A 26,902-nucleotide genomic window follows, 5' to 3' on the forward strand; every position below is an offset into this window, starting at 1 on the left:
AGTCTATAGAAGAAATAAGACTTGAAGGTCTCACATAAGATTTTAAAAAATAGGTCCTTTTGAGCCTAATAACATAATTAAAATTAAGCTGTAAGGATTTTAAAGTTCTAAAATTAACTTGTATGGATGTGTGACAAAAAGCGCATAAGGTTGTGCACTTACCGTGTGACATGCAGTGTGCTAAGCCTATGACGTGTATCGTGTCACTTAATTCGCCTTTTGTGGGTGCTATTCTTGTCTCGTTTATTCCCGTCTTATAGATGAGGCACAGAGAAGGTGAGCAGTTTGCCCAGAGATACACAGCTAGTGAGAGCTGTAGCCAGGATAGCTCCTGAACGGAGGCTCCTATGCATGGTAGCATCGCTCCTAATTTGTATGAACTCACGCGACCAGGGTGGGCCACAGCCCAGTGCAGGAGCTGCTGTCAGGATGGCTGTTTTTTGAGGAGGAAACAGACAAGGGTATTTAAGCGATTTGCTCAGAGATAGAATCGTAACCTGGCTTCCAAGCCTCTACTTTTTTTTTAAAGATTTATTTACTTATTTGCGAGAGAGAGAGAGAGAGAGAGTGCGCAGGCATGCAGATGGGTGAGTGGGGAGGAGGGGCAGAGGGAGAGAATCTTTCAAGCAGACTCCATGCTGAGCACAGAGCCCGATGAGGGGCTCGATCCCACGACCGGTGCCTTTGTGACCTGAGCCAAAACCAAGAGTCAGTTGCCCAACTAACTGAGCCACCCAGGCACCCTCTTCCCTCTACCCCCAAGCCTCTACTTCTTCCTACACATCTCGTCTTTCAAAATGCCCAGTTGATTCTGAGGGTCTCAAAGACTACACATTGAGTGTTGCTAATAGTTGTAAACACACGAATGACGCTGGCCCTCGGTGTTGGCTTTGGGGAAGGAGAGTTACCCAAGAATAATCTCACCTCTGCCCTGTGCACGGCCTCTATTTCAGGCCTCTCCTCCACCCACGACAACCCAGTCCCCTGAAAGCACTATGGATACCTCGCTGAAGAAGGAGAAGCCAGCCATCTTGGATCTTTATATCCCTCCTCCGCCGGCCGTGCCCTACTCTCCCCGGTATGTCAGCGTCCGTTGGCGGTGTGCATGCCCGTCTCCTGTGTGTGGAGATTTGAGTGGCGGTATGAAGGCCATGAGGATTTCAAGGGCAGAAGCTGATGCACTCCAGGGTGACAAGGCTAAGTCTTGAAATGGCAGTTGTTCTATAGAGTGTGGTCCTGGGAGTAGGGCTGGGAGGAATGGGTGAAGGGGGCGGGTCACAAGGTCCAGACTTCCAGTTACAAGATAAGGAAGTTGTGGGATGTCACGAACAGCACGGCGATTAGAGTTAACAGTATTGTACTTTATACCTCCAAGTTGCTGAGAGAGATTTTAAAAGTTCGCATCACAAGAATCGAAGCATTTGTGACTGTGTGAGGTGATGGGTGTTAACTTTTTGTAGTGATCATTTCACAATAGGTACATGAATCAAGTCATTATGTCATACACCGAACATGAGCCCAACATTCTATGCTAGTTATTTCTCAATAGAACAGGGAGGGGGATGTGTGATCGTTTAGGGAGAAATATAGGGATGGATCCAGGTTTCATGGGTTTTGAAACTGTATAGTTTGATGGAGAGGAGACTCTCTAGGTAGAGAAAGCAGCCTTCTTGGGAATGCATTGTTTTAGCTCCTTCTGGAACACCAGAAAGGGCTGTTGGGGGGTCCCTGAAGCTGAAGTTTCATTAGGTATAAGGTCAGATCATCTCTAGGGAGGAAGATAATACATGTTTTTGTGCGGCAAGTTAAAGGTAAGCTGTAGTTGGCGGTGAATTTGTGTTCTTCTTAGGACTTAAGAAATGTGGATGGAGATGTGGTACTTGTGGTTGCGTGTGTTTGTGTGTCTCTTCGAACTTCTCCTAGAAGACATTCTTAATTGGCACATGGAATAACGAGGCTAGCCATATTAGCTGTTCCTTGGGGGATTATTTAGGTGTGAAATACAGGCTTATTTGTATCAGTTTACCTATTTACGGAGAATTTAACTCATTTATTCAACAGAAGTGTAGTGAGTGGGAGGCCTGCATCAGCATCTTACACAAAACAGATGCGGTTCTTACCCCCGGAGAACTGCCAATGTCTTAGTCAGCTGTTCAAGAATAAATGGAGAAATACATAATTATGGTATCATATTTCATAAGAAAAAGTTCAGGCTGAATCTTACAGTGATATGTTACTTGATATTGGAAGTGTTTTGTTGTTTTGTTTTTGTTTTAAGCTGAGTGTTTGAATCTGTCCTGTTTCTTCCCTGGGCACAAGGAAAAATGAACATTGTTTTCCTCTCCCTGGCTTTGGGCCACCCAGAACTTAGTACAGCGCATAGAGAACCTTAGCTGATCAGAGGCATCCTAGTTGGTAGATGGGACCGTTCCCTGTCTTCACAGACCAGAGTCCTGTGGTCATAGGATCTTCAATGCGTTTCAAGTGACAGGTAGTTGCCTTTGCACACGGAGAGCACAGTTTCACTGATGATCTGTGTGTGGGTGGTTTTATAAGAAACCAGGAGGCCACTCCCTAACCCTGAACTCTGAATGTCCTTGTCTGGGTGTCCGTGAAGGGTCACAGAGCAGTGGCAGGGAAAAGGGTACGTGCATAGTAAAGGGGAAAGCGAACTGGAGCTTTTAAGCCCAGGGGAGACCCACATGCACACATGATACATAGGTACACGTGCATACACACATTCACTTACACACCGTTAATGAAGGATACCTGCAGAGGAATGAAACATGCACATGGCTATGGAGAATGAGAGGTGAGTCTTGAGAGCTTTGTGACTGGGGCAGTTATAGGCCAGGGTTAAAAGTATAGAAGGAGATGGATTTGTAGAAGGGAAAGGGGGGTGCACAGGCAGGAGGTTCACTGGGAATACCAAGCAGGCAAAGCTGATCTTTAAATTATTTTTGGACTCAGTTGATGTTGTAATTTGTCTCGTAGTTTTTGCAATGATCACCTAAGAGAATTTTCTAGGTTCAAAAAAATGTAACTAGCTGGTAACTTGGATTCAACTAGAATTAAGTTTTAGGAAAGCTGACATGTACAAAGAATTAAGTTGGAGTCCTTAAGCCACACTTTCCAGTTTCTGTAGGGAGTTCAGAAAACAGACACTCTCCACTGGGTATGATAAAGGCGCCTTTGTATTTTTTGACATAATTTTCAAACCTAACAACTCCATTATACATCCAGTGTCTTCTCTGCTAGATCTTGGCAAAGATACTACTTTGGGCATCAGAAAAATGGCTCAATCATACCTTCACTTGTGATTTCTATAATAAATAGGAGATTCAGATAAGAAGTATAGGAAACCAGAGCTGTCTTTTCAAAGCTGTATTTATACTCTTTACACATATCTGGGGGAAAAAAAAAGTGATTTTCCTTTATTTAGTAGGACCATGCTATTTACTCTTATGTAATAGGATTTCTGTGTATTGGAGGGTAACAGAACGAAAAAGGAATGCTGCTTCCTGCAGTGGAAAGGAAGATTAAAATTTTCTTACGTGTGTGTGCTGGAGGAAGTATGTGCTGTAATTCTTCTGTAGGGGAGGATCTTTGTAAGTGACTTAATTATTGCCCACTGTCTTCCAGGGATGAAAACGGGAGTTTTCTTTATGGAGGCTTCAGTAAGTGTAAACAGCCATTGCCTGGTCCTAAGGGTTCCGAGTCGCCAAATTCCTTCCTGGACCAGGAGAGCCGAAGACGGAGATTTACCATTGCTGATTCTGATCAGTTGCCTGGGTATTCGGTGGAAACCAATATTCTGCCCACAAAAATGAGAGAGAAAACTCCATCTCATGGTACATTTCTGCCTGTTTGTTTTGTTCTGCTGTTTGTTTTTCCTCCCTCCCCTACCCCCCTTCCTTATTTGGAACTGTTGGATGGATTTGGCAGACTTGCAGGGTAATCTGAGGAAAACATAAACCTCAATGAAATTCTAAGTATGAGACCTTTATTCATCTCTCCAAAGCGAAGTCTTGTTGAATCATTACTCGCTGCCTGGCATCAAAGCCCAGTGGAGTGAGATCATGTTACGGTTTTAACTTGCAGGGCCTGGTTTTTAGCGTGGAACGGCTTTGCTCGGTAGACAACACAGGCTTGAGTTCAGCCGGCCTGTGTTCTCACTGCTTGCCACGGAAATGGGAGGCCTGGCGGTACTTTTCTTAGTTTACAATAATGTTATCACTTAGGTTTAAGTGAGTGTGATATGGGGGAGTCTTAAGTTATAAATAAAAGGAAAGATGCTTTAAGGTCCACAGACTCTGTCAACTTGTCGTGTCCTTCCCTTCCCTTTGAAGGCAAGCCCCGACCTTTGTCCATGCCCGCGGATGGGAGCTGGATGGGGATCGTGGACCCTTTTGCCAGACCTCGAGGTCATGGGAGGAAGGGTAAGTTGAAACAAACCCGAAATACACCAAACCGGAATCAAAAGGGCCATGGCCCTCACTTCAGCCCTGTTCCTAGTTGTGCTATAATAACCAGATAGAGGATCCCAGCCTGAGTCCTGTCCCTTCATATAAAACGTCTCTGAGGCCCTACCTGTTCCTGGAATGGCAGAATTATATTACCCTAGTTAGTGACTGTGAATCTTCTCATTAGCATCGTGTGCTCTAAAAAGGTTGTGGGGGCGCCTGGGTGGCTCAGTGGGTTAAGCCTCTGACTCCTGAGTTCAGCTCAGGCCATGATTTCAGGGTTCTGGGATCGAGCCCCACCTCAGGCTTTCTGCTCAGTGGGGAGTCTGCTTCTCTCTGACTCTCCTTCTGTGCTCTTTCTCCCTCCAACAAATAAATAAAATCTTAGAAAAATAAATAAATAAAAGGAAGAAGAAAAAAGTTCTGGAGGCTCAACTTCCACAGTGAACAACCCCTCACAGCTCCCCGGGCCTTGGTAAAGTTCCTCCCTCACGAACCTGAATCACCTGGAGCATAATAAAGCAGGAAAGGGAGAAGATGTCTGTGGAGTAAGGTCCAGGATACCCTTAGCTGGCATATGAAAGTCTGTGGAGCAGTCAGCAGGTGGCAGGGCTGTCCTTTGTTTAGATTTAGAAATGTCAACATCTTCATTGCTGTTCTCTTGGGCTTTTAATCCCTGATTTAGCCTTTTACTTCCTTTTAGAAATGAGAGAGGTGGTGGGGAGTGTTAAGTCTGAAAGTGGAGACATACTTGACCTCCTGTTTCACCTTCCATAGTTCTGTCGGAGGATCGTTTTAGAATGAAAAGATGTCTGTCCGCGTGATGGGCACTTAAAAAAAAAAAAGCAGCTTTCTTGAGAGAGGACTCACATACCATAAATCTGCTCACCCTGTTAAAGTGTACAATTCAGAGGTTTTTAATGCATTCATGGAGCCGTGTGTCCATCAGCACTGTCTAATTCCAGCATATTTTATCACTTCAGAAAGAAGCCCCTGAGGCAGTCACTCCTCATGCCCTCCTCCCTCCGCTCCTGGCAGCCACTAATCTACTTTCTGTCTCTCTGGATTTTTGTACTCTTGAGTAGACTCCTGCATTATGTGGCTCTTTGACAATGGGCACTTCTTCAAAGCAACTACCCCTTTGGTTAACAAAAGCGAAACAGGCACACTGAGAAACATCTAGAAGACAGGAGAAAATAAAACTCCACTGGCTTCTGCTTCCCCAAACTAGACATAATCAGTCTGAATGTTTTCTGATGTTATACACTTAGAAAAAATGTGCAAAATGGAAGAAATAGATTTTTGACAGTGACTTACTCAACACATGTATGCTTTCTGTAGCAACTGCATGACATCCTAACATCTTTGTCAGGGCTCTAGCATGTACTCACCCAGGCTGCTGCTGCTGGACACCTCCGCCCGGTGTGTGCCCCCCCCTCCCCCACGGTGAGCACCCACGCTGCACTAAGCATCTTGTCCCTAGATCGTCATAATTTCTGGGTCAAAAGAATGTTACACGTGGCCAGACTGCCCCGCATTTTAGGTTTCTCTTCAGTTTCCTAACTATCCCGCACCCCTCACCCCCACTCCTACCCCCAACCGCCCCCCCCCCCCCCCAAGAGCGGTGTACTGGCATTTAGGCTGGGACCATTCTTCCTTGTTTGGAACTGTCTTAAGCATGGCTGAACCCTGTCTGTTAAAGGTGAATGACAGTGCCTGCCCTGTACTGAGGGTGTCAGCCCAAGGCACCGCCACCTTCCAGATTGCTCGTTAGGGGAGACTTGGGGATCAGAACCGCTGTCCCGGTGCGCACAGGCATTGAACAAGAATAGATCGGGCCTTAAGGAGTGCAGGCTGAGACAACCTTTTCGCTTTTTTTCCCCCTTCAATTTCGAGTGAAATGTTACGAAAATTCTTACACGGGTAAAGAAGTGTGGGCCCTCCGATTCTGCCCTGCCCTTGTGTTGCCTCTCGGGTTGTAGCAGCAGACTTAGATGGACTCCTTCCACTTCTACTTTCTAAACATCCAGTGGGGTGCGCCTGGCTGGGTGGGGGGAGGGCGGGGTCTGGGACGCACCCCGAGGGCACCGGGTCTCAGCACGCTGCCCGCCTGGCTGAGCTGGACGGTGCTGTGGATTTTAACGGACTCGTGGGCTTTGTCTGCAAACAGGTGAGGACGCCCTGTGCCGCTATTTCAGTAACGAGCGGATCCCCCCCATCCTCGAAGAGCGCCCCTCGCCCCCGTACCGCTTCTCCAGGCCCCCAGCGGAGAGGCAGCTGGTCCGCGGCGCGGACTACGTCCGGGGGAGCAGGGGCTACCTCGGTTCGGATCTCCACGGCAGCGCCACCATCCCGTTCCAGGAGGAGGGGACCCGAAAGAAGCCGGTCTCCTCGGCGGCCAAGGCCTCCTCCACGGAGCCGTCGCTGCTGGTCAGCTGGTTTACTCGCCTGAAACTCTTGACTCACTGAGCTCCGCCCTCCTCGGACTCGTCCCTGGCCCCCCGCTCCCAAGTGCCTTGCTTTTTCCGTTGACAACCTGTTCCGGTTTCCATCCACAGTATTACGTCGTGACCTTTCGCGATTTCATTGTTTGTTTCTTTTGGAAGTTGTATACTGCCCTTCTCGGACTTTGGAAGTGATTGGATGGGGACAGATCACGGAGGATCTTAGTCGTTGCCTTGTGGAGGCCGAAGGAGAGAAATGAGTCGAGTCTGCTCCTCTTGGCTTCCTTAGGGCGGGAACACGAAGACACACACTGTACACTGGGGCCTGTGCCCGGAAGGTTTTGGTCGTGATGAGGAACTGGGCCATGGTGGTGTTGGGGGCGGGGCTGAAGTTGGTGGCCCTGTCACACGGAGGCCTTGGTTTGTGGTCCATCTTCTTCACCTGAAAAAGCCAGTGGAGAAAACATTTTTGTTTTGATTTTTCAAGCTACATACCCTGTTTGTAAGTGTAGCGGCTTTGACTTTGAAATAACATGTGGCATGCATTTCCTGCTGTTTCAAAGAAGTGGTTTCAGTCAGTGTAGGCCTGTTGCACTTGGTTATTCCCTTTTCGTAACAATCTCAGTATGTAGGTCAGTTAACACAGAAACACATGAACACATTTAGGTAGGGATTACTACACACAAAGAAGTTTATGATTATTCGTGAGGGGTGTCGTTGTTGTTATATATTATTGTCTTTAAGGGAAAAGAAGCTATAAGATGTGCTGACAGCCAAAGGATCATTTCAGAAAAATGAAGCAACAATATTTAGGTTTATGAGAGATACAGCAGTTTGCATTTTGACTGTGTAAATTCTGTCTTCCAGGAAAAACAAACAAACAGGCAGTTCTTCAAAATTGTACATATTTTGCAAAATAGAAATCTCTTGGAAAGTCTCATGGTCACTAATTTTCAACTAGCATCAGGTATTTTGGAAAAGTGTGTCAAGATATTAACTCTTGTTTAAACTGAATGTATGATATTTTGTTAGAACAGAAAAGTCCTATCTTGTTAATTTAAGTGTTTTAAATATAGTTGTATATTTTTCTTACTCTTAGTCACGTGTAATTGAAGTATTTCTGCTTTGCATCCTGTGTGAAGCTAATGAAAACGAGGGTTCAGGGTGCTTTCCGATTTACAAGTGACCCCCCAGGCTGCTGCCTCTGTGGGCTCTATTGTTAGAAAACAAAATAAACCCTCCCAAGCATTTTGGGATTTTTATGGTTTAGAAGTGGGGGTGTTGAGGAAGCATCGTATAGTGACAGTTACATCCGGGGAATTTTCTGAGGTATATTCCTAGGCCGAGCTGGTATTCCCTGCTCAAAAACAACCCCCCCCCCCCAACACCAACACCTCTGGAATTGTTTACTTTTTGCTCAAGTGCCTGAAATTCAACGAATTAGAGCTTCCCTGCAGTTAGTCAACATCTTCCTTTTTGAGTGCCTCTGGTGAGGCTGAAGGGATTGAAGGCAGTTGGGCTCCTCCTGTCAGCCTCCGAGGGAGCTGCCGCTGAAGGACAGAAGAGGCTTGGAATGCATGATTCATTGGGTGCTTTAAACACAATGTAAGGGCAGAGCTTGGTGGGGAGGTCTGGTAATAAGGCTCTGGAGACTAGTGTGGAAGCTATGGAAAAGGAAGGGCACCAGCCTTGGCCTATTTTACTGTTAGCTTGAGCTGGCTTTATGCCCAGAAAAGGGGGCGGCAACACTTCCTCTCACTCCCTGGATTTAGGAGGATTCTTAGTGCTCTTCAGCTGAGTAATGAGTTAAGTAGCTTTGGAGGTCTTAGCTGGAAGTTGGCCCCTTTTCTGTGGAGAAAATGCCACTTGCGATCGGATGACCATCCTCAAAAATGCATTTTCAGGAGTCTGTCTGAACTACAGACGGTGCCCAGCTTCAGTTCCTGCACCACATGGGTGTTTCTGTGACTTTGTTCCCTCAAGCCCTAATAGAAGACCAGAGAAGCTTCTGGGTCCTCTGCCTTTATTCTGTCAGATGCCACAGCTTCATCTGTATTTTTACCTGGGGTTTTCTCCTGAATTGCATTTGGGAAATAGATCCCTGCTTTAAGGGAAAAAAAAAAAGTTTGTGTATATCTCTACCATTGAGATACATAAACAATAGTTTAATACTAATTTCTTAGCCATTAAAGGAAGCGACTTGCCTCCGTAACAGTCGAGGTTTAATGGTGGATGTGTGGAATGACACTTGAAACTTTAAAAGTGATTTTTTCTTTAACCCTACCAGACCAACTCAACACCCATCCCTTTTTTTTTTTTTTTAAAGATTTTATTTATTTATTTGACAGACAGAGATCACAAGTAGACAGAGAGGCAGGCAGAGAGAGAGAGAGAGGGAAGCAGGCTTCCTGCGGAGCAGAGAGCCCGATGCGGGGCTCGATCCCAGGACCCTGAGATCATGACCCGAGCCGAAGGCAGCAGCCCAAACCACTGAGCCACCCAGGTGCCCCAACACCCATCCCTTTTTATCATAAATATTTTACAATACAGCTACAATCAACTAAAAGCCATGGATGATTAAACCTATCCTCACATGTAAAAGCATCACCCGCATATACTTTTACGATTCCAAAATGAAATTAATAGTAAATACAACCACATGCATTAACTTAATGTCCTAAATGAAATATAAACAAATGTATAAGTGTTTTCTAGTGAAATAATTATTTTCTTATGTAAATATTCTAGCACGGTTATAGTACAAGATGTATTGAAATATTGAGACAAGGCACATACTTGAACCTGTAGAGAAAATCACCACGCGTGTGACAGCTACAAAACGGACACTAGCACAGGTGTGTTCTGGCAATGCAATGCCAGGAATAGATGGATGTCAGTAACAAGATTTTCTAAAATGTGGCCAATTGTTGATCAGGTTGTAGATAAAACAAAAATCTATGAGAGCTACACCTACGTAGTGCTTACTGGGTGCCTGCCATTGTTCTAAATATTTACCCAACAACTGTGAGATGAGTGTCCCGGTTCTTCCCATTTTACAAGTGAGGGAGTCATCCAAGGGTAGACAGCTGATAACAGATCGAAGTGATTTGACTCTGCCTCCTTGTTCATTATTGCTTTACGTATTGGCTTCTCTCAGTTTGGGGAGTGATTGCATTCCTGAAAATTCCAACACGTCTTAAAACTGGGCTAAAAATGCCCTGTGTGTTTAGGGATAGAATGAGATTGCATACTCAGTGCTGAGCTGGGTTTCCATCCACATGAGTACTTGGTGGCGCAGTCAGATGCTGTACCGATGGAGGGCAGTTTTTGGTTGTAAGGGATCTAACCAGTGGAGCTCACGTAGCGCCCAGACCCCATCTGTTCACCAGGAGTGGCCCTCCCCATCACTGGCACCTCACATTTCCAAAACTGGCTCTAGGAGGAGACACCATCCTTGGAGAACAAGTGATTTAAAAGAAACCCCATCACCACCATCATCATCGAGTGTGAGTCAGTCTTCATGCTGTGTTCTTGTCCATCGTCTATCTCTGGTTCTTTCTCCTTGCTTCTCTACCCACCAAACCTGAGGTTCTAGAATCAGTTTTACTGTGTTTTTGTTTTGTTTTTTCTTTTCCTCTCCCCAAAGCCAAGCAGTTGTTGCTGCTTTTGGCCCAAAGACCATGAATGTTACTGAGTTTCAGAGTGTTGGCCTTCAGAAAACACTAAGGTATTTACACGTAGTTTTACCCTTTAAAGAGCTTACGTAAACTTGTTTGACATCTGAATATTATTAGCAAAGAATAAAAGGCAGACAGGTTTTTTTTTTTTTTTTTTTTTGCCACTGAAGGCATAAATGGGACAGCCTCATTTGAAGGTCTCCATGTGTCTGGGACTCGTTTTTATGGACAAGGGGTTCCCATCTCCCTCCCGCCCTCATGATAGAATCCCTGCATCGTTTCCTTTGGGAGGAGACTACCACAAACTCCCTACCTTGGAGATTATGTGGAAGGTGGATTTTTTTTTCTTTTTACATGTTCATGCTAATCAGTTGAAAGTGAGTATTTAAAAATCTGTCGATTAAAAGCTGACTTAAATAGTATACACAAACTGACCTTTTCTGATGTTTCTTCAAATGGGTGGAAGATCTTCATGATGAATCAAACCTAGTGGGATCATAGAATGTGGTTAGGGGTACCTCGAGGGATTGAAAAAAAGATTTTATGACCTATGGGATTAGAAAAAAAAAACAGTGATCTTTTAATAAAATTTACCTTATAATTTTCTGGAGATTTCTTAACTGCTAAGTTTTGCCCTAGAGGTTTTATTTTTGGCCATTAAACTTACTGCTAGCCATGTGCTGGTCTGACAAAAGTTTTGACAAATGTAAGGTTTAATGTAAGTAAAGGACAAAGAGATTATATCAAATTCAAATTTTCTAGATGGCCATGTTTTTCTCCAGTTTTAGGCATGTGAGATCTGTCCCAAACCCTGTGTATATATGTGGAAGAGAATTTTGTCCTCTTCAAAAAGTCCTTCTACAGTAATGGCCTGTAGCTTACTGATGGGAAAGAGAAGAGGCGAGATTTTGTCCACAATGAACAAAATAACATCAGTCAGCCAGGAGCCTGTTGCACAGTCTTTGAGAACCCCTGGACACCTCCCCTTCTCCCCTCAACATAGAAAGGCACATGGTGTGGGGTTATTAAGGACAAGAGTCTGGGCGTATGCCGACCATCCTTGGAGATACTCAAAAATTCTATGGCAGCGTTTGTGAAGTTCATCTTCTGATTGGTCAAGTGTTCACGTGCTGCCAACCTACGACAGACCTCAGGGATTAAAACACGTGATGAGGCTAAAGCCACGATCATGGGGTTTCCTCCTGCGTTCTCTCCCAGCTCCTACCTACCGCGCTGCAGTCCCTGCTCCTGGGACGACGGGCCCAGTCTGAGCGCTCATGCCATGCTTGCAACCAGCTATTACACTCGCTCTTCCTTACAGAGTTTCTTGTCTCCCTGAGAAGTTGTGAAACTGAAGCTGCAGGAGAAAATTAAAAAAATAAACCTCAAAGGCATTTAAGGAGCTACATCACTCAAAGGAGCTACATCCTCAAAGGAGCTACATCACTCCTGAAATCCGGGATCCAGGGATGGTCTCATCATTTTCTCTCCCCCTCAGCTGTTCTTGAAGGAATGATTAAAAGGAGACAAAAAAAAAATCAGGAAACAAATTACTATTTTTTTTCCTGTTCTTCCATAGACTAGACTCATTTTAAGGAACTTACCTTGTAATTTTAATGTTAGGGTGACAGAGACCAGATTTTTAATACTTTCCTTCAACATTTTGATGTATCTCGGTCTGACCCTTTCAATTATTTTAGAGAAACATGACGGAACTTTAAAAATGAAGTTTGATACAAAGCAATACTGTTTCTGAAGTTAAGAAATTGTCTTTTAATGTTGTGGGTGTCGAGTTCTGTTTTCCCACGTATGAACACCTCTCTGTCATTCCAGCTGAGGCTGGGCCAGGATAAGAGTGGAGAGATTTCAGGAATTAGTACTAATTTAGAAGTCTTTGACTTTTGGAAATTGGCAGTGGTTAGAAGCAGCTGGGGGGGCTCAGCTTTTGAAGTCAGGTAATCGGGTGTCCCACTTGACCACTTACAGGCTCTGTGACTTGAAGCAAGTCACTTATCTCTCTGCTCCCTAGTTATCTGCAAAATGAGGGTAATAATAGAATCGACTTCATAGGCTTATGGGGATTAAAGGAGATAATGTTTGTAAGGCCCTTAGGACAGTCTACCACACAGCACTTAATAGATACTGACTTTTGTTGAAATACTCTAGTAGTGGTGTTTACACAATCTTAACCTCTAGTAAATAAGACATTCAGAGCTGGTCTACAGACAATTGCTCATTCTTTTTCCATAAGCAGCAAAATAATGCCTCGGTTGCCCTGGCAGAGGGCTGCTGAGCTGTGTGTGACCCGGAAGTGTGGTTTTTGCTGGGACAATCTCAGTTGCTCTGAAGTGTTAGCTGAGTCAGAGCTCCAGCGATAAAAGCCTGAGCGGACACATCCAGCCAGAATCACAGTATCACAGCACCGACTTACTGCCAACTGCTCACCAGCTTGCTTTAGCAAAATGATAGAGGAAAACAAAATCTGAGCGTTTGCCCATCTCCTGTTTGCTCCTGTTTGGCCGAATGACTTTTGCCTCCCATACCCACTTTGGAATGTCCCCCACCCCAAACTTATTTCTGTGTTTCATGGGATTGGTAGTGTAGGAATCTTGTAGAATGGTACCCATTTTGAAAATGTTCATGAGAATAGATTGTGTATTGCCTTTGCAGAAGCTGAAAAGGCCCGTCCTTGGATGCCTTTTCCAACTAATGCTGTGGTCGACTGGCGGTAATTAGGGGAAGAACCTCTGAGAAGGAAAGGGGGCTGGACGGTGATCTTGGGGCTTGGCTTTCATTTGCTTTACGGGGCTGTGCTTGAGTTTTGCCCATCTGGGGATGTGCAACGTACCCGCCAGACCGAGCACACAGACTGACAGATGCTTAGCAAATACAGAGTGAATACTGGTCCTGAATATTGTTTCTGGAAGAACTTTTGTGAATGGAAATCTGATAGCCCAGCCCACGAGTCTCAGTTTATCTGTGTGTGATGTGGGACTGGGGTGGGGCTGTAGCTACACTTTTTACAGCGACTTTCCCTGCCCCTTGTGAAAGGGCTTGGGCTCTTGTGTTTGTGTCCCTCCTCTGTGAGGGGAACCATGTGGATGTGTGAATTTGGCCCTATGCACTAAAAACCTACATAGTCAGCAGTCCACACAATTCAACGTAATCGTATTTCCTTCCTTCTCTTTCTAGCAAAACTCAATTCTGTTCTGTACCCTGTGTCACAGACGGATTTTGTACGAATTGTCTGCCTCCGTGTATCTCTCGCTACCCCCAAACGCCTAACAATGACCCCCAAATGTGATTTTACTCATCTGTTTATTTCCTAGGAAATAATCTGTCTAATTCCTAGAAAAAATGGAAGACAACTGTGGTGGATTCACAAAATTGGCATTTTGTGTTACTTGTGCTCAGGGCAGTGTTAAGGATAGATGAGGGCCGTGGGCTTTCAGATCAGATGAACAGTTAGCAACAACGAAACAAACAACAGCAAAAACAAAAGAAAAAAAAAAGCAAACAACAGCAAAACAAAACAAAACAAAAAAACCAAACCAAAAAAAAAAAGAAAAAAGAAAACCAACTAGAACCTGATCTTTGGAGAAGAAAAGAATCAAACTAAGAGCTTTCAGGATTTGCTTCTCCTTTTACTCTTAGGGCATTTACATTAATGGAAGAACTTTTGGGCTAACCTTGTTTAGGGCAGCGTGTTTTACTTGGAAGTACCTTTTTCAGATTTTCCTTCAGTGAAGGGGTGCCACTATAGTGCCCCCTTTGAGGGTATTTGATGATGATAATTGAATTAAACCCTTTGGAGAAGATAAAATACAAATGCCAGGGTGTAAGATTTGGTTCGTATGTTAGTTTTAACTAATTAACTATTTAATTTTAGCTAATGCTCTTCTCACAACCCTTACTTAGCACTTGGTTCTGGATTCTTAAATCCTGAGGAAGGAGTCACCCTTCCAGATGCAGTCGCTGGGGTGCGTCCCCTGGTCATCCTCTGGGGCTCTCTTTGATCCTATTCTGGACATCATTAACTGGTCTCTTCTGTTTTTCTATAACATTGACTCATCCTGGTCGATGTTTGGCTCTCTAGCTTGGATTGGGAGCCGTTCTAAATCAGAGTTTGGGTAACTCCCATGGTAGGCAGTAGAGCAAATATTATTGAAGTAACTAAATGGAAAAAGTAACGACTGTACAGTCAGAAAAAAGACTAGAGAAAATTATTAAAGTTTTCTGTAAAAAAAAAACCAAACTTCTATTAAGGTTTTTTGTAGACTACCGCATAGAGAATTTCATTACATTGGCTCTGGTTCTAAAGAAAAACATGATATCAGGTGTCAGAACTCACTCGTATTTATAGGAAGAATACACCCAGGCATCAACAACAGCTTCTTTGGTTACAGAATTACAGGAACTGCTGAGAACCTAAGCTCTTTAAGGAGTCTACAGGGGACTCCTTTAAGACTCCTTCACATAGGCAGTTTCAAATGAAGTGGAGAAAAATTAACAGTTGGAGTGTAGGGGTGAAGCAACATTCCCATAAATTTAGGCAAGATGGAGGACCTTTCCAGTTTTCTGACGTTTCACTGAAGGCGAGTAATTCTGGCCTGAGAAAGCCAAGGGTGTCAACAGGAAGGCTGTCGAGTCTACATTCCTAAGAGCCTTTATCCCGAGGGGGGTGAGTGACCTGCACTTTGGAGACTATTTCTGTTGCTACCAGCGGAGGTCGTAGATGCCTGGTTTTACAATAACATCGTCCTTTGCCTGTGGCGACGCTGGGCTCACCTGAATCCGTGGGGTTCTCCTTTCTGATGGATGGAAACAAGCAGGGATTCTGCTCCCCAGGAACCCGCGCTGGAAAGATGACCTGTAGCAGGAGACGTTCAGCGATGACGCCATTCGACAACAAGAACAAAAAAGATTAAAAGGAAGAAATACCAGATGATTAAATTAAAAAACCCTTCTTTGCAAATCACAGTTAATGATGAGGAATACTGGACCTCCCTTTGGCTGCTTTTTCTGGATGAATCCACCTGGGAACTTTTATCCAAAGAACTCGTATAGAATTCACTGAACTTGTAGACTACAGTTAGGACACGGGAAAAGGATTGACTTCTATTGTGGGCAACGGAAAATATTTGGGGCACACAGATGGCAATACTCTGCTTTTGTCTTTTTTCCCTTGGAGGGGGAGGACTTGCCCTGAGCGGCCCAGGAAACCCAACCCTGTGCCCTGCAGGCCTTTCTTTCTTCCTCGTGCCCTTTTTACCTTTCCTCTCAGTCTCGGTCTCTTGCTCCGCGCTCTCATGGTTCTCCTGCTGCAGCTGCCATGGGGGAAATACAGACCATTGATTTGGCACTTGGAGAAGCAGGTGACAAACAGTCCAGCCCATGTGGCTTCGAATATGTGTGTGTGTTGGGGGGGTCAGTGCGTGCTTCTTCTGTGCAGTGTGGGGAGAGGAAAACACTTTCGGCGAGGAGAGTCAGTGCGGAGTAGAGCAGTTACCTGATGGCTTTTCCAGAGCTCTGGGAAGAACAGCTGTCCCGCTGTTGAGACTTTCTGCTGCATCTTTGTTTTCCATTTCGGCGATTTCTGCTCTTTTACCTTCTCCTTCATTCTATATCCTTTGGGTTTATTCTTGTGTTGTGTTTTAACTTCTTATTTTAGGTTCACGCCGAAACAACCGACATAGCTCAGTGACTCAACACACAAGAGTTTACATGTTCTTCACGCGCACTCCTCTGCGGGTGTGCTGGCTGGGCAACTCTCCATACCAGCTCTCCTCCAGCCAGCGGCTCAGGGACTCAGGTGATTCCCGTTTGATGGTTTCTGCAACTTGGGGCTCACCCTGGCATTGTCTGTCCAGTAGATGGGGGTGTGGGACATACAGAAGCAAAGGTGCATAAACCAACTTAGCCTAGAAATGATGACCACGCCCCCCTCACTGCAAGGGCAGATGGGAAAGGGATCTTGGGGAGGACTTGTGGTTTCTGCCATGTTTCTTGAGTTGGATACTTAGCTCGTTCATATACAACTTCTAAAATACGAACGCTTAAGACCGTAGGTTTCCTTTCAAGCATGACTTTTGTTGTATTTTACAAGGTTTGGTACGTGGTATTTTCATTATCATTCGGTTCCAACCAGTTTTTAATTGCCATTATGATTTAATTTTTGGTCCATGCATTACTTTGAAGTTTATATATTTTCATGGCTTTGGGATGGCGAGGAATCTTTTATACAAGACAACAAAAGGGGAAACTATAAGAGAAAATGTTGATAGATCCAACTACACTGAAGTTAAGAACTGCTGTGAGTTTTTTGTTTGTTTGTTTTTGTTGTTGTTATTGTTTGTTTTTTAGAGAGAGAGAGAGTATGCAAGTATGCCTACGCAGTGAGGGTGAAGAATGAGGGTGAAGAGGGGCTCAGGGATAAGAAGAGAGACTCTTAAGCAGGCTCCATGCCCAGCAGGGAGCCTGATGCAGGGCTCAGTCTCACCATCCTGAGATCATGACCTGAGCCAAAGTCAAGAGTCAGAGGCTTAACTGATTGAACCACCCAGGCACCCCCAGAACTTTTGTTTATCAAAAGACACTATAATGAAATACAAAGAAGCCACAAGGGGCACCTGGATGGCTCAGTCGGTTAAGTGTCTGCCTTTGGCTCAGGTCATGATCCTGGGGTCCTGGAATTGAGCCCCACATTGGGCTTCCTGCTCTGTGGGGTGGGAAGCCTGCTTCTCCCTCTCCCACTCCCTCTGCTTGTGTTCCCTCTCTCGCTGTCTCTCTCTCTCTGTCAAATAAATAAATAAAATCTTAAAAGAAAAAGAAAGGAAAGATAGAAGCCACAAATTGGGAGAAGATACATTCTATGAATTAATTAAGAATATGTAAATACTTTTCACAAGTTGATTAGAGAAAGACAAATCAGTATAAAAATGAGCAAAAAGTGTTTCACAAAAGGGAATGCAAATGGCCCATATGCACATGAAAAGATACTCAGGAGTCATCAGGGAAATCTAAGTCAAAACTACAGGGAGCTACCCTTTTAACCTCATTGGTTGGCAAAAATGAACTAACTAGAAAATACCAGGAGAATACAGTAGGAGCACCAGTGCGTAGCTGGGGAGAAGTTAAATTACCATTTAATATTCATATGTCCTGTGCCCCAGCAATTTCAAGCCTGGACATGTATTCTGGAGAACGACATGGTAATTACCTGTGCAGTAAATGCTAACATGTCAAAGACTGATCTCCTCCCTATGAAAAAAAGGAGTTGGACTTCTACAGAGTTCCATGGAAATTGCCTGCAATCTGTTATTGAGGGCAATAAAATCTGATCTGATGCAAGGCTTAGATCCTATTTTCCTGGTACTCCAAGGGCAAGGAAGAGCTGGTTGTTCTCACCATGAGCGCTCATAAAGCGGATCCTAGGGCTAGCTGGTAGTATGTCAGCGGCCAGCACAGCCCCCAGTCATGCCGGGGAGGGCCTAGGGCATCTTCTGTCATGTGGGTTAAAATAAAATCCCCATAAGGTTTAGGCACTCTGTCCTGGGCTCTGAGGGTGGGCTCTGTTAGACTCATGTTTATTGCCCTAGATGACATCGGCAATAGGGGACCCACACTCCTTCCGTGCTTTTCTGAGTGTCGCCGGCACATGGTCTCGAGGGCCCTATTGGTGCTCTTAGTCCTTTGCTTCGGCACAACAACGTTTGCGCGGTGCTTTATTCTTCCAATGGAAGGCTCTGCAGCGAGAGAACACGAATGAATCCCAGCTCTTCATATCCAAGACGAAATCTAGGAACACGATGTTGAGTGGAACGAGGAAGTGCCAGCATTCAACCCACAGGGTAACACTCCATTACCTTCCAAAAGAGGTAAAACTGGAGAAGATACTATGGAGGTGTAGCCTCTAAGTGGAAAGTGAAAAGAAAGCGAATGAGAAACACCGAGCTCAGGATGTTAGCTGTGCTGGGGTGGTAAGAGCTCAGGAAAAGCAAGCACCCACAGGTGGGGGTGTGCGTGATTGCTGTAGAAGCCCAGTCCTCGCTGGGGTCGGGGATTCACGGATTGATGCTTTACATGCGAAGTAAAGACCCAGGGCAACTAGAGTGAGAAAAAAGGGAGGCGAAAGAGTGCAAAGTGTAATGGGTTGAACAGTGCCCCCCACAACACCTCACAGCCCCCAATGTCCTCTCTTCCCCCACCCCCGCTCCCATTCATATGTTGAAGTCCTAAATCCCTGGCCCTCACAATGCCACCATATTTGGAGATAAGAATTAAGTGAACGAATTAATGAGGTCTTTAAGATGGACTCTAATTCAGTATGCCCAGTGTCTTTCTAAGAGGAAATTTGGACACAATTTGGACACGCATGTGTGCCCAGAGGAAGGGCCATGGGAAGGCACAGGGAGAAGTTGACCTCCACAAGCCAGAGAGAGAGGCCTTGGGAAAAACCAACCCTGCTAACACCTTGATAGCAGCCTTTTGACGTCCAGGGATATGAGACAATACATTTCTGCTGTTCACACCCCGTCTGTGGTCCTTTGTCGTGGACACCTGAGTAGACTAGACCACAGTGATGCACGGAGGTATCGCCTTCCCTGTCGGGATGAGTCACGAAGAGGCACCGTGGGTCACTCGGGATTGTGTCCTGCTCATTGCGGCTTCTCTGGAGCGCTGTGAGGAGGCAGGATGAAGAAGGGGTTTATCTTCCGGTGCCTCCCTGCCCGCTCCCGTCTCCCATCGGTCAGGGTCTGCCCGAGGAAGTTAAAGTCCCTCTACTTTCTTTCGCCTGGTGTCCTCCAGCCTGTTTAGTGGCTGCTCAGGAAGCCAGAGCCCATGCCACGCTGTGTGGCCTTTCATCATAAAGGAAGAACTAGAAACCTGGGTGTGCTTTGTGGGGAGGGTCCTGGTGAGGGTCAAGGGGATGCCCCGCCCTGAGCACCCCTAGGTGGGGAACCCTGTGCCCCAGCAAACTGGTTAGATGTGGGCGGGGCCTGAGCCCGGGTGGTCCTGAGAGGATGGGGGGCGGGGGGCGCATGGGTTTGTGGCTGGTCAGTAATATTCCCGTTTCTGGTTAGCATAGTGGGTACGTAGGAATTCATTTTATCATTTTAAGAATGAAATTTAAAAAGTAAGAGAAGTACAAAGAGGGGGCGATGTTGATGATGTAGCATAAAGAATCCCAGATCAAATTATGAACAATTCAATTCTGTGTTCCTGTGTTTGTTTTTCTACACAAAAGAGAAAAGCAGGTTGCTTTTCAATTCTGAGAACCTTACTCTTCCTTACATCCAGGAAATCAGCTGACTCTTTTTGCAAAGCTAATGTAAACCTACTTTGGGAAGAAAAAGAATCAAATCTCCTGTAAAAATTCAACTCTTAAGTCCGATTAGTTTTATTAATAAACCATTGTTTCAGATGTCAGCAAACAATGCACAATACATTTGATTATAGAAAATTTTTCTTTTTAAATAAGGCCTAATAAAATAATTGAACATGTATGTTTCTAATTTCCAAGGCTGGCCAGTTTCTTACATTTCACTAAAGTAGAAGAACCGTTACATATGCATGTTCAGACCCATCGTGAATGACTCATGTGGCTGCAACATGGAGAGATCGGCAGTTCTCACGGACCCTGAACTCGACAAACATTCCTGCTTTCCTTAACATTCCTTTCCTATTGCCTCAATTAAATAATGTACACCATAAAACATCTTTCTTTAATTTTCTTTTCAGCAACGCCTAAATTATTTTATTAGTTATGCAAAGTTGGGCACCCTGTGGTTGGCTTATTCTTTTCTTTTGTAATTTACTTTTCATTTGGAAAAGACTGAAATGCTTGATGTATTGATATGAAGGCTAAAAGATCAGTCATGCACAGTGCTGGTCATGGTCACTGCAGGAAACAGATGGCACCCTCCAAGGGGGTCATTGATGAGAGTCTCCTGAATGGGTTATTTACAGAAGTGTTGTCAGATGCAGAGATCTCCTAAGGGACAGCGAAGCCCCTCATATTCAGCAGGAAGGACCACAAATTAGGGGAGGAAGAGGTCCCTGGAACCCAGGGAGAATGCAGCAGGAGGAGAGAGGGAGGGATGCCCACTGGAAGCCTTGATCTTCCCTAGAAGTTCACTGCCAATGCAGAAGAGAGAGAGAGAGAGAAGAGAACGTGTCCTGACCTTCCTCTCCTTCTGTCACTGTCTACCACCATTGTCAGGACACAACCAGAAGACAGAGGGCAGGAAAGCCTGGTGGATGAAGGGGTCCACAGAGGGCAGCTTCCTGTGGCCCAAAGCAGGGGTTATGGTGCCAGGAAGTTTTGGGGGAGTGAAGAGTAGATCTGAAATGAAAATCAGAAAACATCGGGCACACTTACGAGACAGTTGCCACAGTGGTGGATGTATTTTTATTAATTCTTTTCAAATGGCACAAAATACTTTCCCCTTCATGTTTTGATAATTGCCCTATTCTAAGTTTTTTTCCTTTTTCCCTTTAACATTGTAGGTTTTGATAACTCAGTCCCATTTCGCAAATGAGAAGGTACACAGGGGACGCTTGTCTTTGGATTTCAGGGGACTGCTGTCATTTTTGATTCTAGAGACTGACAGGTGGAAGGGTGGAGGAGGAATTGTGCCCTCCTTGTTAGGAAGGCAGAATGCTAATAATTGTGTATGAATCTGGGTATTATGTAATCCATAAGTGCTTTGAAATTGCTTTTTAATGGAAGGCTTTAAGGTTGTTAATCTGTAATGTAGAAAGCTATCTTTAGCTACTACCACATGACCTCACTTATGCGTGGCATCTTAGAAAAAGAAAAAAAATCAAGGCAAAATACGGGCTCACAGATACAGAGAACAGAGTGGTTGCCAGAGGCAGGAGCTGGGGGTGAGCGGGATGGATGAAGAGGGTCAGACAATGCAAACTTCCAGTTATAAAATAAACCAGTCCTGGGGATGGAGTCTACAACAGGGCACCCATCGCTAATAATACTGTATTTGCATACTTGCACATTGCTAAGTGAGTAGATCTTAAAAGTTTTCATTACAGGAAAAAATGTGTAACTGGGGATGGTAATGAATGTTAACTAGACTTACTATGGTGACAATTTCATAATATATACACATGAATCATTATGTTATAAGCCTGAAATGAATATAATGTTATACATTAATTATCCCCAATTAAAAGAAAAAGGCTGTCTTTAAGAAATTTAGATATTTCGAGGCAGAACAGATTAAGGGCTCCACTTCATAAACCTAGCTGCTTTTGTATCGTGCCTTTCCAAAGAATTCTCAGTAATTGGAGGGATAGATAAGAGAGGGAGAAAGGAAGTTGATACACATAAATAGAAAAAAAAATTGAGTGAGTCTTTAGTTTGGATGGAGCAGAATTACTTTTTTCTTCCTCTGGGAAAAAGAAGAAAGTTGCTAGGCTGGATAGAATCTCAGAGAGTCTGTTGGAAAAAGCCGTGGCTTCTCCCACTGCCATGCAGCTTTCCTGGAAGGCGGTCATCCTCTGTCACCAGGACAGGCATTTTTGGATTTCAAGGCTTCAGGGGAGCCCTGGACACACTCCTTCTGTGTAAATCACGGGGGGCTGGGATAGACCGAATGAGATGTCCAACGTATCAGATTTGGAGGGAGAAACACTCCTAGAGCCAGGGGTTTGCCCCCCCCCCCAGGTGTGCTGTTCCCCGGAAAGTGGGGGCTGCAGGTGAGGTAGAAGAGAAAGTGTAAAGAAGACGTCTCCAAACCAAATCCCTGTATCACTGGATTTTGTGTCTTATCACAAGTTGATAAAGAGGAGAATGGTCATGAAAATCCACACCGGGTGTAAGAGGTTTCACAACGGGCGTAAGAGGTTCCACACCGCCCAGAGATCTGTGAGCTCTGGGAGGGCAGAGTCTTCGCTTTCTCGATAGCTCCTGGACGTCCAGAAAAACAACTGGCATATTCTGGTGGTAGATTCTTTCCTAAGTGTCTCTTGAATTTGATTACTTAGGAGGAGGAGAGAGCTTAGGTAACATTCCTTGGTGATGCTGATGCACCTTGAAGAACTTTCTTCTCCAGGGGTGGGCAGCTAAACAAAGTTTTATATAAATCTCTTCAAGCCACTGCTTTGTGGAGCGTCTCAGCTTTCTGGCTTGCTAACCGAGCAGTGACAAGGCTAACCTTGTTTTATAATTAGACTTATGGCTTTCTACTGCCTTAGAAGATTGTGAGGAAATTCCAGAAGCTCTGTGGGTGCTATCATATCAAGCATTCCAGAGAGCAGAACGGAACAAAACAAAGTGTAGTCTACCATTATTCTATGATGACAGTTACTGTCAGAAGGAGAAGGCAAGAATATTTTTCACTGAATGAAGCTTATTATTCCGTGGGAAATGACTGAACCAAAAGGCTCTGAGGAGGAATATTGGGAACGTTTGAACAACAGCTCTCTGCCAGGATCCTAGGGTTTCTCTCCGCCGCGCTGCTCTGCACTCTTTAATCGTGAACTGTAATTTCACTTTTGGAATCTCAAAAAAGATATAAGCTGATAAGCCCCAGAGCTATGAGATTTCTTGCAAAAATGTGAAATCATCTTGTTCCGCACAGGAAACCTAAAAGCGTAGTCTCTGCTCTTTACTCAGCACACTGGAGTGGTTCACAAAGCAGCAAGTGTCAGGCTTTGGGGACTTTCTGGCTTGATACCTCTTTCAAAGGAAAAATGTTTGCGGGGTCGAGTACTCGGCCTGCAGGAAGCCCTCCAGGGATCTCCATCACCAAGTGTGTGGTTTCCCCGTCATCGCACTGGGTGATCGCCTCGCACGCTGGACAGAGAGGACCTGGGTCACCAATGGCAATTCTGTGGAAACGACAGTGGGGCACAGCTGACGGAGGACATAGAAGGCGTAGAGGCCCCATCTTGCTCTCTCTTGAACAACTCGGTGTGGGGGAATCGGTTGGTGTGTTGTAAGGACACTCAGCACTGACTGGCCGGCCATGTGAGTGAGCCGGCTCGTAAGTGGATCCTGTCCCCTGTCATCTTCAGATGACCATAGTCCCAGCTGCCATTCCAACAGTAACCTCACCCGAGATCCCTAGCCACCCAATGGACAATCCCCCAATGTCTTTTTTTTTTTTTAAAGATATTATTTGATTATTATTTTTTAAAAGAATTTTATTTGTTTGTTTTACAGATAGAGAGAGTGAAAACAGTGGGAGGGGCACAAGGAGAGGGCCAAGCTGACTCCGCACGCAGCACAGAATCTGACTGACACTGTGCCTCAGTATCGCGACCCTGAGGTGCTGGCCTGAGCGGAAATGAAGAGTTGGAGGCTTCACTGACTGAGCCACCCAGGCACCCCAAGATTTCATTTTTTTTAAATAATCTCGGGGCGCCTGGGTGGCTAAGTGAGTTAAGCCTCTGCCTTTGGCTCAGGTCATGATCTCCTTCCTTAGAATATAGGCAAGAAGGAGATAACTATCTCAAGGTCCTGGGATCGAGCCCCGCATCGTGGGCACGTGGTCCCAAGGGCAGATTCTTACCCTGCCCTGCGATGTGGAGCCTAAGCCTTGTGGGTACAACATGAGCTCACCCGTTCGGATGAAAGAAGGCTCTCTGCTTGGCTGGGGGTCTGCTTCCCTCTCTCTCTCTCTCTGCCTGCCTCTCTGCCTACTTGTGATCTCTCTCTGTCAAATAAACAAATAAAATCTTTAGAAAGTAAATAAACAAGATAAAATAATCTCTATACTCAGTGTGGGGCTTGAACTATCAATCCTGAGATCAAGAGTCGTGTGCTCCACCGACAAGGGCAGCCAGGCAGCCCTATCCCCAAATTTCTGACTAATAGAAACTGTGTGGGAAAATCAATGTTATTGCTTTTACAAACTGTTAAGTCTTAGAGGCTTTGTTACAAAGCTGTAGATAACTAATATGCCAAGTGATGAATATTAACCAGGAAATTAGAATTCATCATTAAGAATGGTCAGATAGGGCCCGAGATGAGGCAGGTGTTCAGACTGTGAAGTGTTCCTGCAGTGCACAGCTTTTGCTAGGATTTAGGAAATTAAGGGGGGGGGGTAAGGAGCTTGAGTGTTGGGGAGGCTGGTTTGTAAGTCAGGCATGGGTTAGAATGGTGCATGAATGAATGCAGGTTGAGATAAGCCATGCGGGAGGGAGGGAGATGTTTGTTTTTAAAATTCCTACAACCTTACTAATGACAAGGGCTCCGAAGGTAGATCAGATCTGGGTAATCAAGGACCGATCCTTGAAGAGTAAAAATATACATTCATCTGAAAAATGCAGACGTTGGACCTTGGGCTGTGAAGGTTGAATTCTTGTGAGACTGTCACTCATCACATGCGTACTCGAGGAGGAGATCGACCTTGCATTCTTGAAGTGCTTGGAAAAGAATCACAACTTCTTCAAGACAGAATTTCAGGTAACCACCGCTAACTATTTGTAACTGTCATAAGTAATTGAAGTCTTAAGGGGTTGTGGCACCTAAAAGAGGATTTGCTGTAATCCTTCCTTAGAATATAGGCAAGAAGGAGATAACTATCTCAAGACCAGAGGCAAGGTCTGCGCCCCGCAGACTTCCACTCACAGCAGTCTGGGCGGCTAGGTACCACGGAGAACCCTCCTACCGCACCGTAACGAAATCTTGCTAATCCCAGTGAAGGTGATTTTGTATAAAACGCTGCTGGGTTTGTGAGAATGGGCGGGACCTCCACCAGTGAGCGGACAGTGATGACTGGAAAGGACAGGCACGTGGTCCCAAGGGCAGATTCTTACCCTGCCCTGCGATGTGGAGCCTAAGCCTTGTGGGTACAACATGAACTCACCCGTTCGGATGAAAGGAGGCAAAAGCGGCCGCAGGAATCACCTAACTCTCCGCAGATGCAAACACACACCTTCTTTGGAAGAGGCTTGGGGGAAAGGAAGGAGACAGGAGACAGGATCGAGGAGCAACACCCAGGGAGCTTCAAGGCCATTGTCATATTCTGGTTCTTAGTTGCAGGGGTGGGTGGTGCTCATATTTACATGCATATGTAGCACTTTTATTTAAACCAAATATAGATATGCCGATAAATAAAGCAACACCATCTGCCTCCTTTACCTGTCCCCTACAAACAAAGAACAGAGTCAGGGGTTCAGACAGATGAGATCAGGTGGGGGAGTTGAGTTACCTGGTTCGAATTGTTTAGCTTTCCAGCTGTCCTGACTACTTTCGCTTCAGAGACAAATTCGACCCGAGGGTCTGGGGAGGAGCAGGATGGCTCTGACAGGCGTCCCTGGTTGAGGGAAAAGATCTTGACAACTTTGGGGGCAGAGTAAGTTTGGAGTTGTGAGATCCACTTAATTGGAAAAAAAAATCAAGCCTGGGGACGGAGGAACCCTGAATTAGTGATAAGGGTAATGTGCTGTCATTCCTTCCCCTGCCTCCCCCTGCTGGATAGGACACACCCCCCAACCCCATCCCAGTTTTCAGGAGAGGTGGTGCGTCTGGTTTGTTCTGTTCCATACAAAAGGTAGTAAGAAGCTTGTTTATTCTTCCGCATCTCATTATCCATTTAAATAAATGTTCTAATTGTATGATTTGGCTTCTTCATCTCTGAGTTCCCAGTGCTTTCCACTTTTGAACTTGTCCTTTCTCATGAATGCCGCTGGAGCACACTTCTGAGACCAAGATTTTTACATCATCTTTTTTGTCATCTTTTTATAAATTGCCTTTTGGTCTCTTCCGTGGCTAATGAAAATGCAAATGGCACAACTCCTACAAATTTGCGATATTTAGCACAATTACATCTTCCTTTACCCTTTGACTCAACGACCACACTTCTAGGACTTGTTTTCTCCATGGTTTAAAAATTTTAATTCTGATACAGTTAACATATATACACTTCTAGGAATTTATCCCAAAGCGACAACTAGTAAGAATACCAAATGCAACAAAGATGCACAATGTGATTCATTGCAGCGTGACTTGTGATGGGAGATAATGGAACGAGAAATATCAATGTCCTTCAACAGGAGACTGGTTGAACAAACTAGGTGCATCCACATCGTGGGGTGCCACCAAGTGATAAGGAGTGATGGGGCTCTCTCTGTACTGCTGGGGCATCACCTCCGGATACCCTAGGTCTCCGGATACCTCACATTTATGCAAACAAAGTATGCCCACCCCCTTTCCCCTTCACCTTGCTGTGGTGGGCGGATCACGCATCCTTAAAACAGCCTAAGCAACTGCCTTCTCAGGGCAAAGCTTTCCTTTCTGTTCATTCTCAAGATGGATTAGGGGCCCCTCGCCCCGCTATCAAAATACACT

At 45.1% G+C, this 26,902-nt stretch overlaps 1 protein-coding gene and 1 long non-coding RNA gene across 5 annotated transcripts in view; both read left to right on the forward strand.

Moving 5' to 3' along the window:
• CNKSR3 (CNKSR family member 3) overlaps window positions 1-8,005 on the forward strand; it is an 89,395-nt gene extending 81,390 nt beyond the window's left edge. For 3 of the 4 annotated variants that reach the window (XM_082731380.1, XM_082731379.1, XM_082731381.1), the window contains 4 exons: window positions 954-1,078; window positions 3,643-3,851; window positions 4,350-4,439; window positions 6,634-8,005. In XM_082731380.1, the coding sequence (XP_082587506.1) occupies window positions 954-1,078; window positions 3,643-3,851; window positions 4,350-4,439; window positions 6,634-6,932 (723 nt within the window). In that variant the 3' untranslated portion in view covers window positions 6,933-8,005. The remainder of the gene's footprint in view (window positions 1-953; window positions 1,079-3,642; window positions 3,852-4,349; window positions 4,440-6,633) is intronic. The other variant, XM_082731382.1, reaches the window with a different exon arrangement.
• A 6,991-nt stretch (window positions 8,006-14,996) lies between these two features.
• Window positions 14,997-20,300, forward strand: LOC309864264. Its single transcript, XR_014311421.1, has 4 exons — window positions 14,997-15,265; window positions 16,256-16,396; window positions 18,273-18,461; window positions 20,108-20,300. It is a non-coding gene; the product is annotated as an uncharacterized lncRNA (long non-coding RNA).
• The last annotated feature ends 6,602 nt before the right edge of the window (window positions 20,301-26,902 follow it).

Source organism: Mustela nivalis (genome assembly GCF_964662115.1).
Source record: "Mustela nivalis genome assembly, chromosome: 5".
Classification (NCBI taxonomy): domain Eukaryota; kingdom Metazoa; phylum Chordata; class Mammalia; order Carnivora; family Mustelidae; genus Mustela; species Mustela nivalis.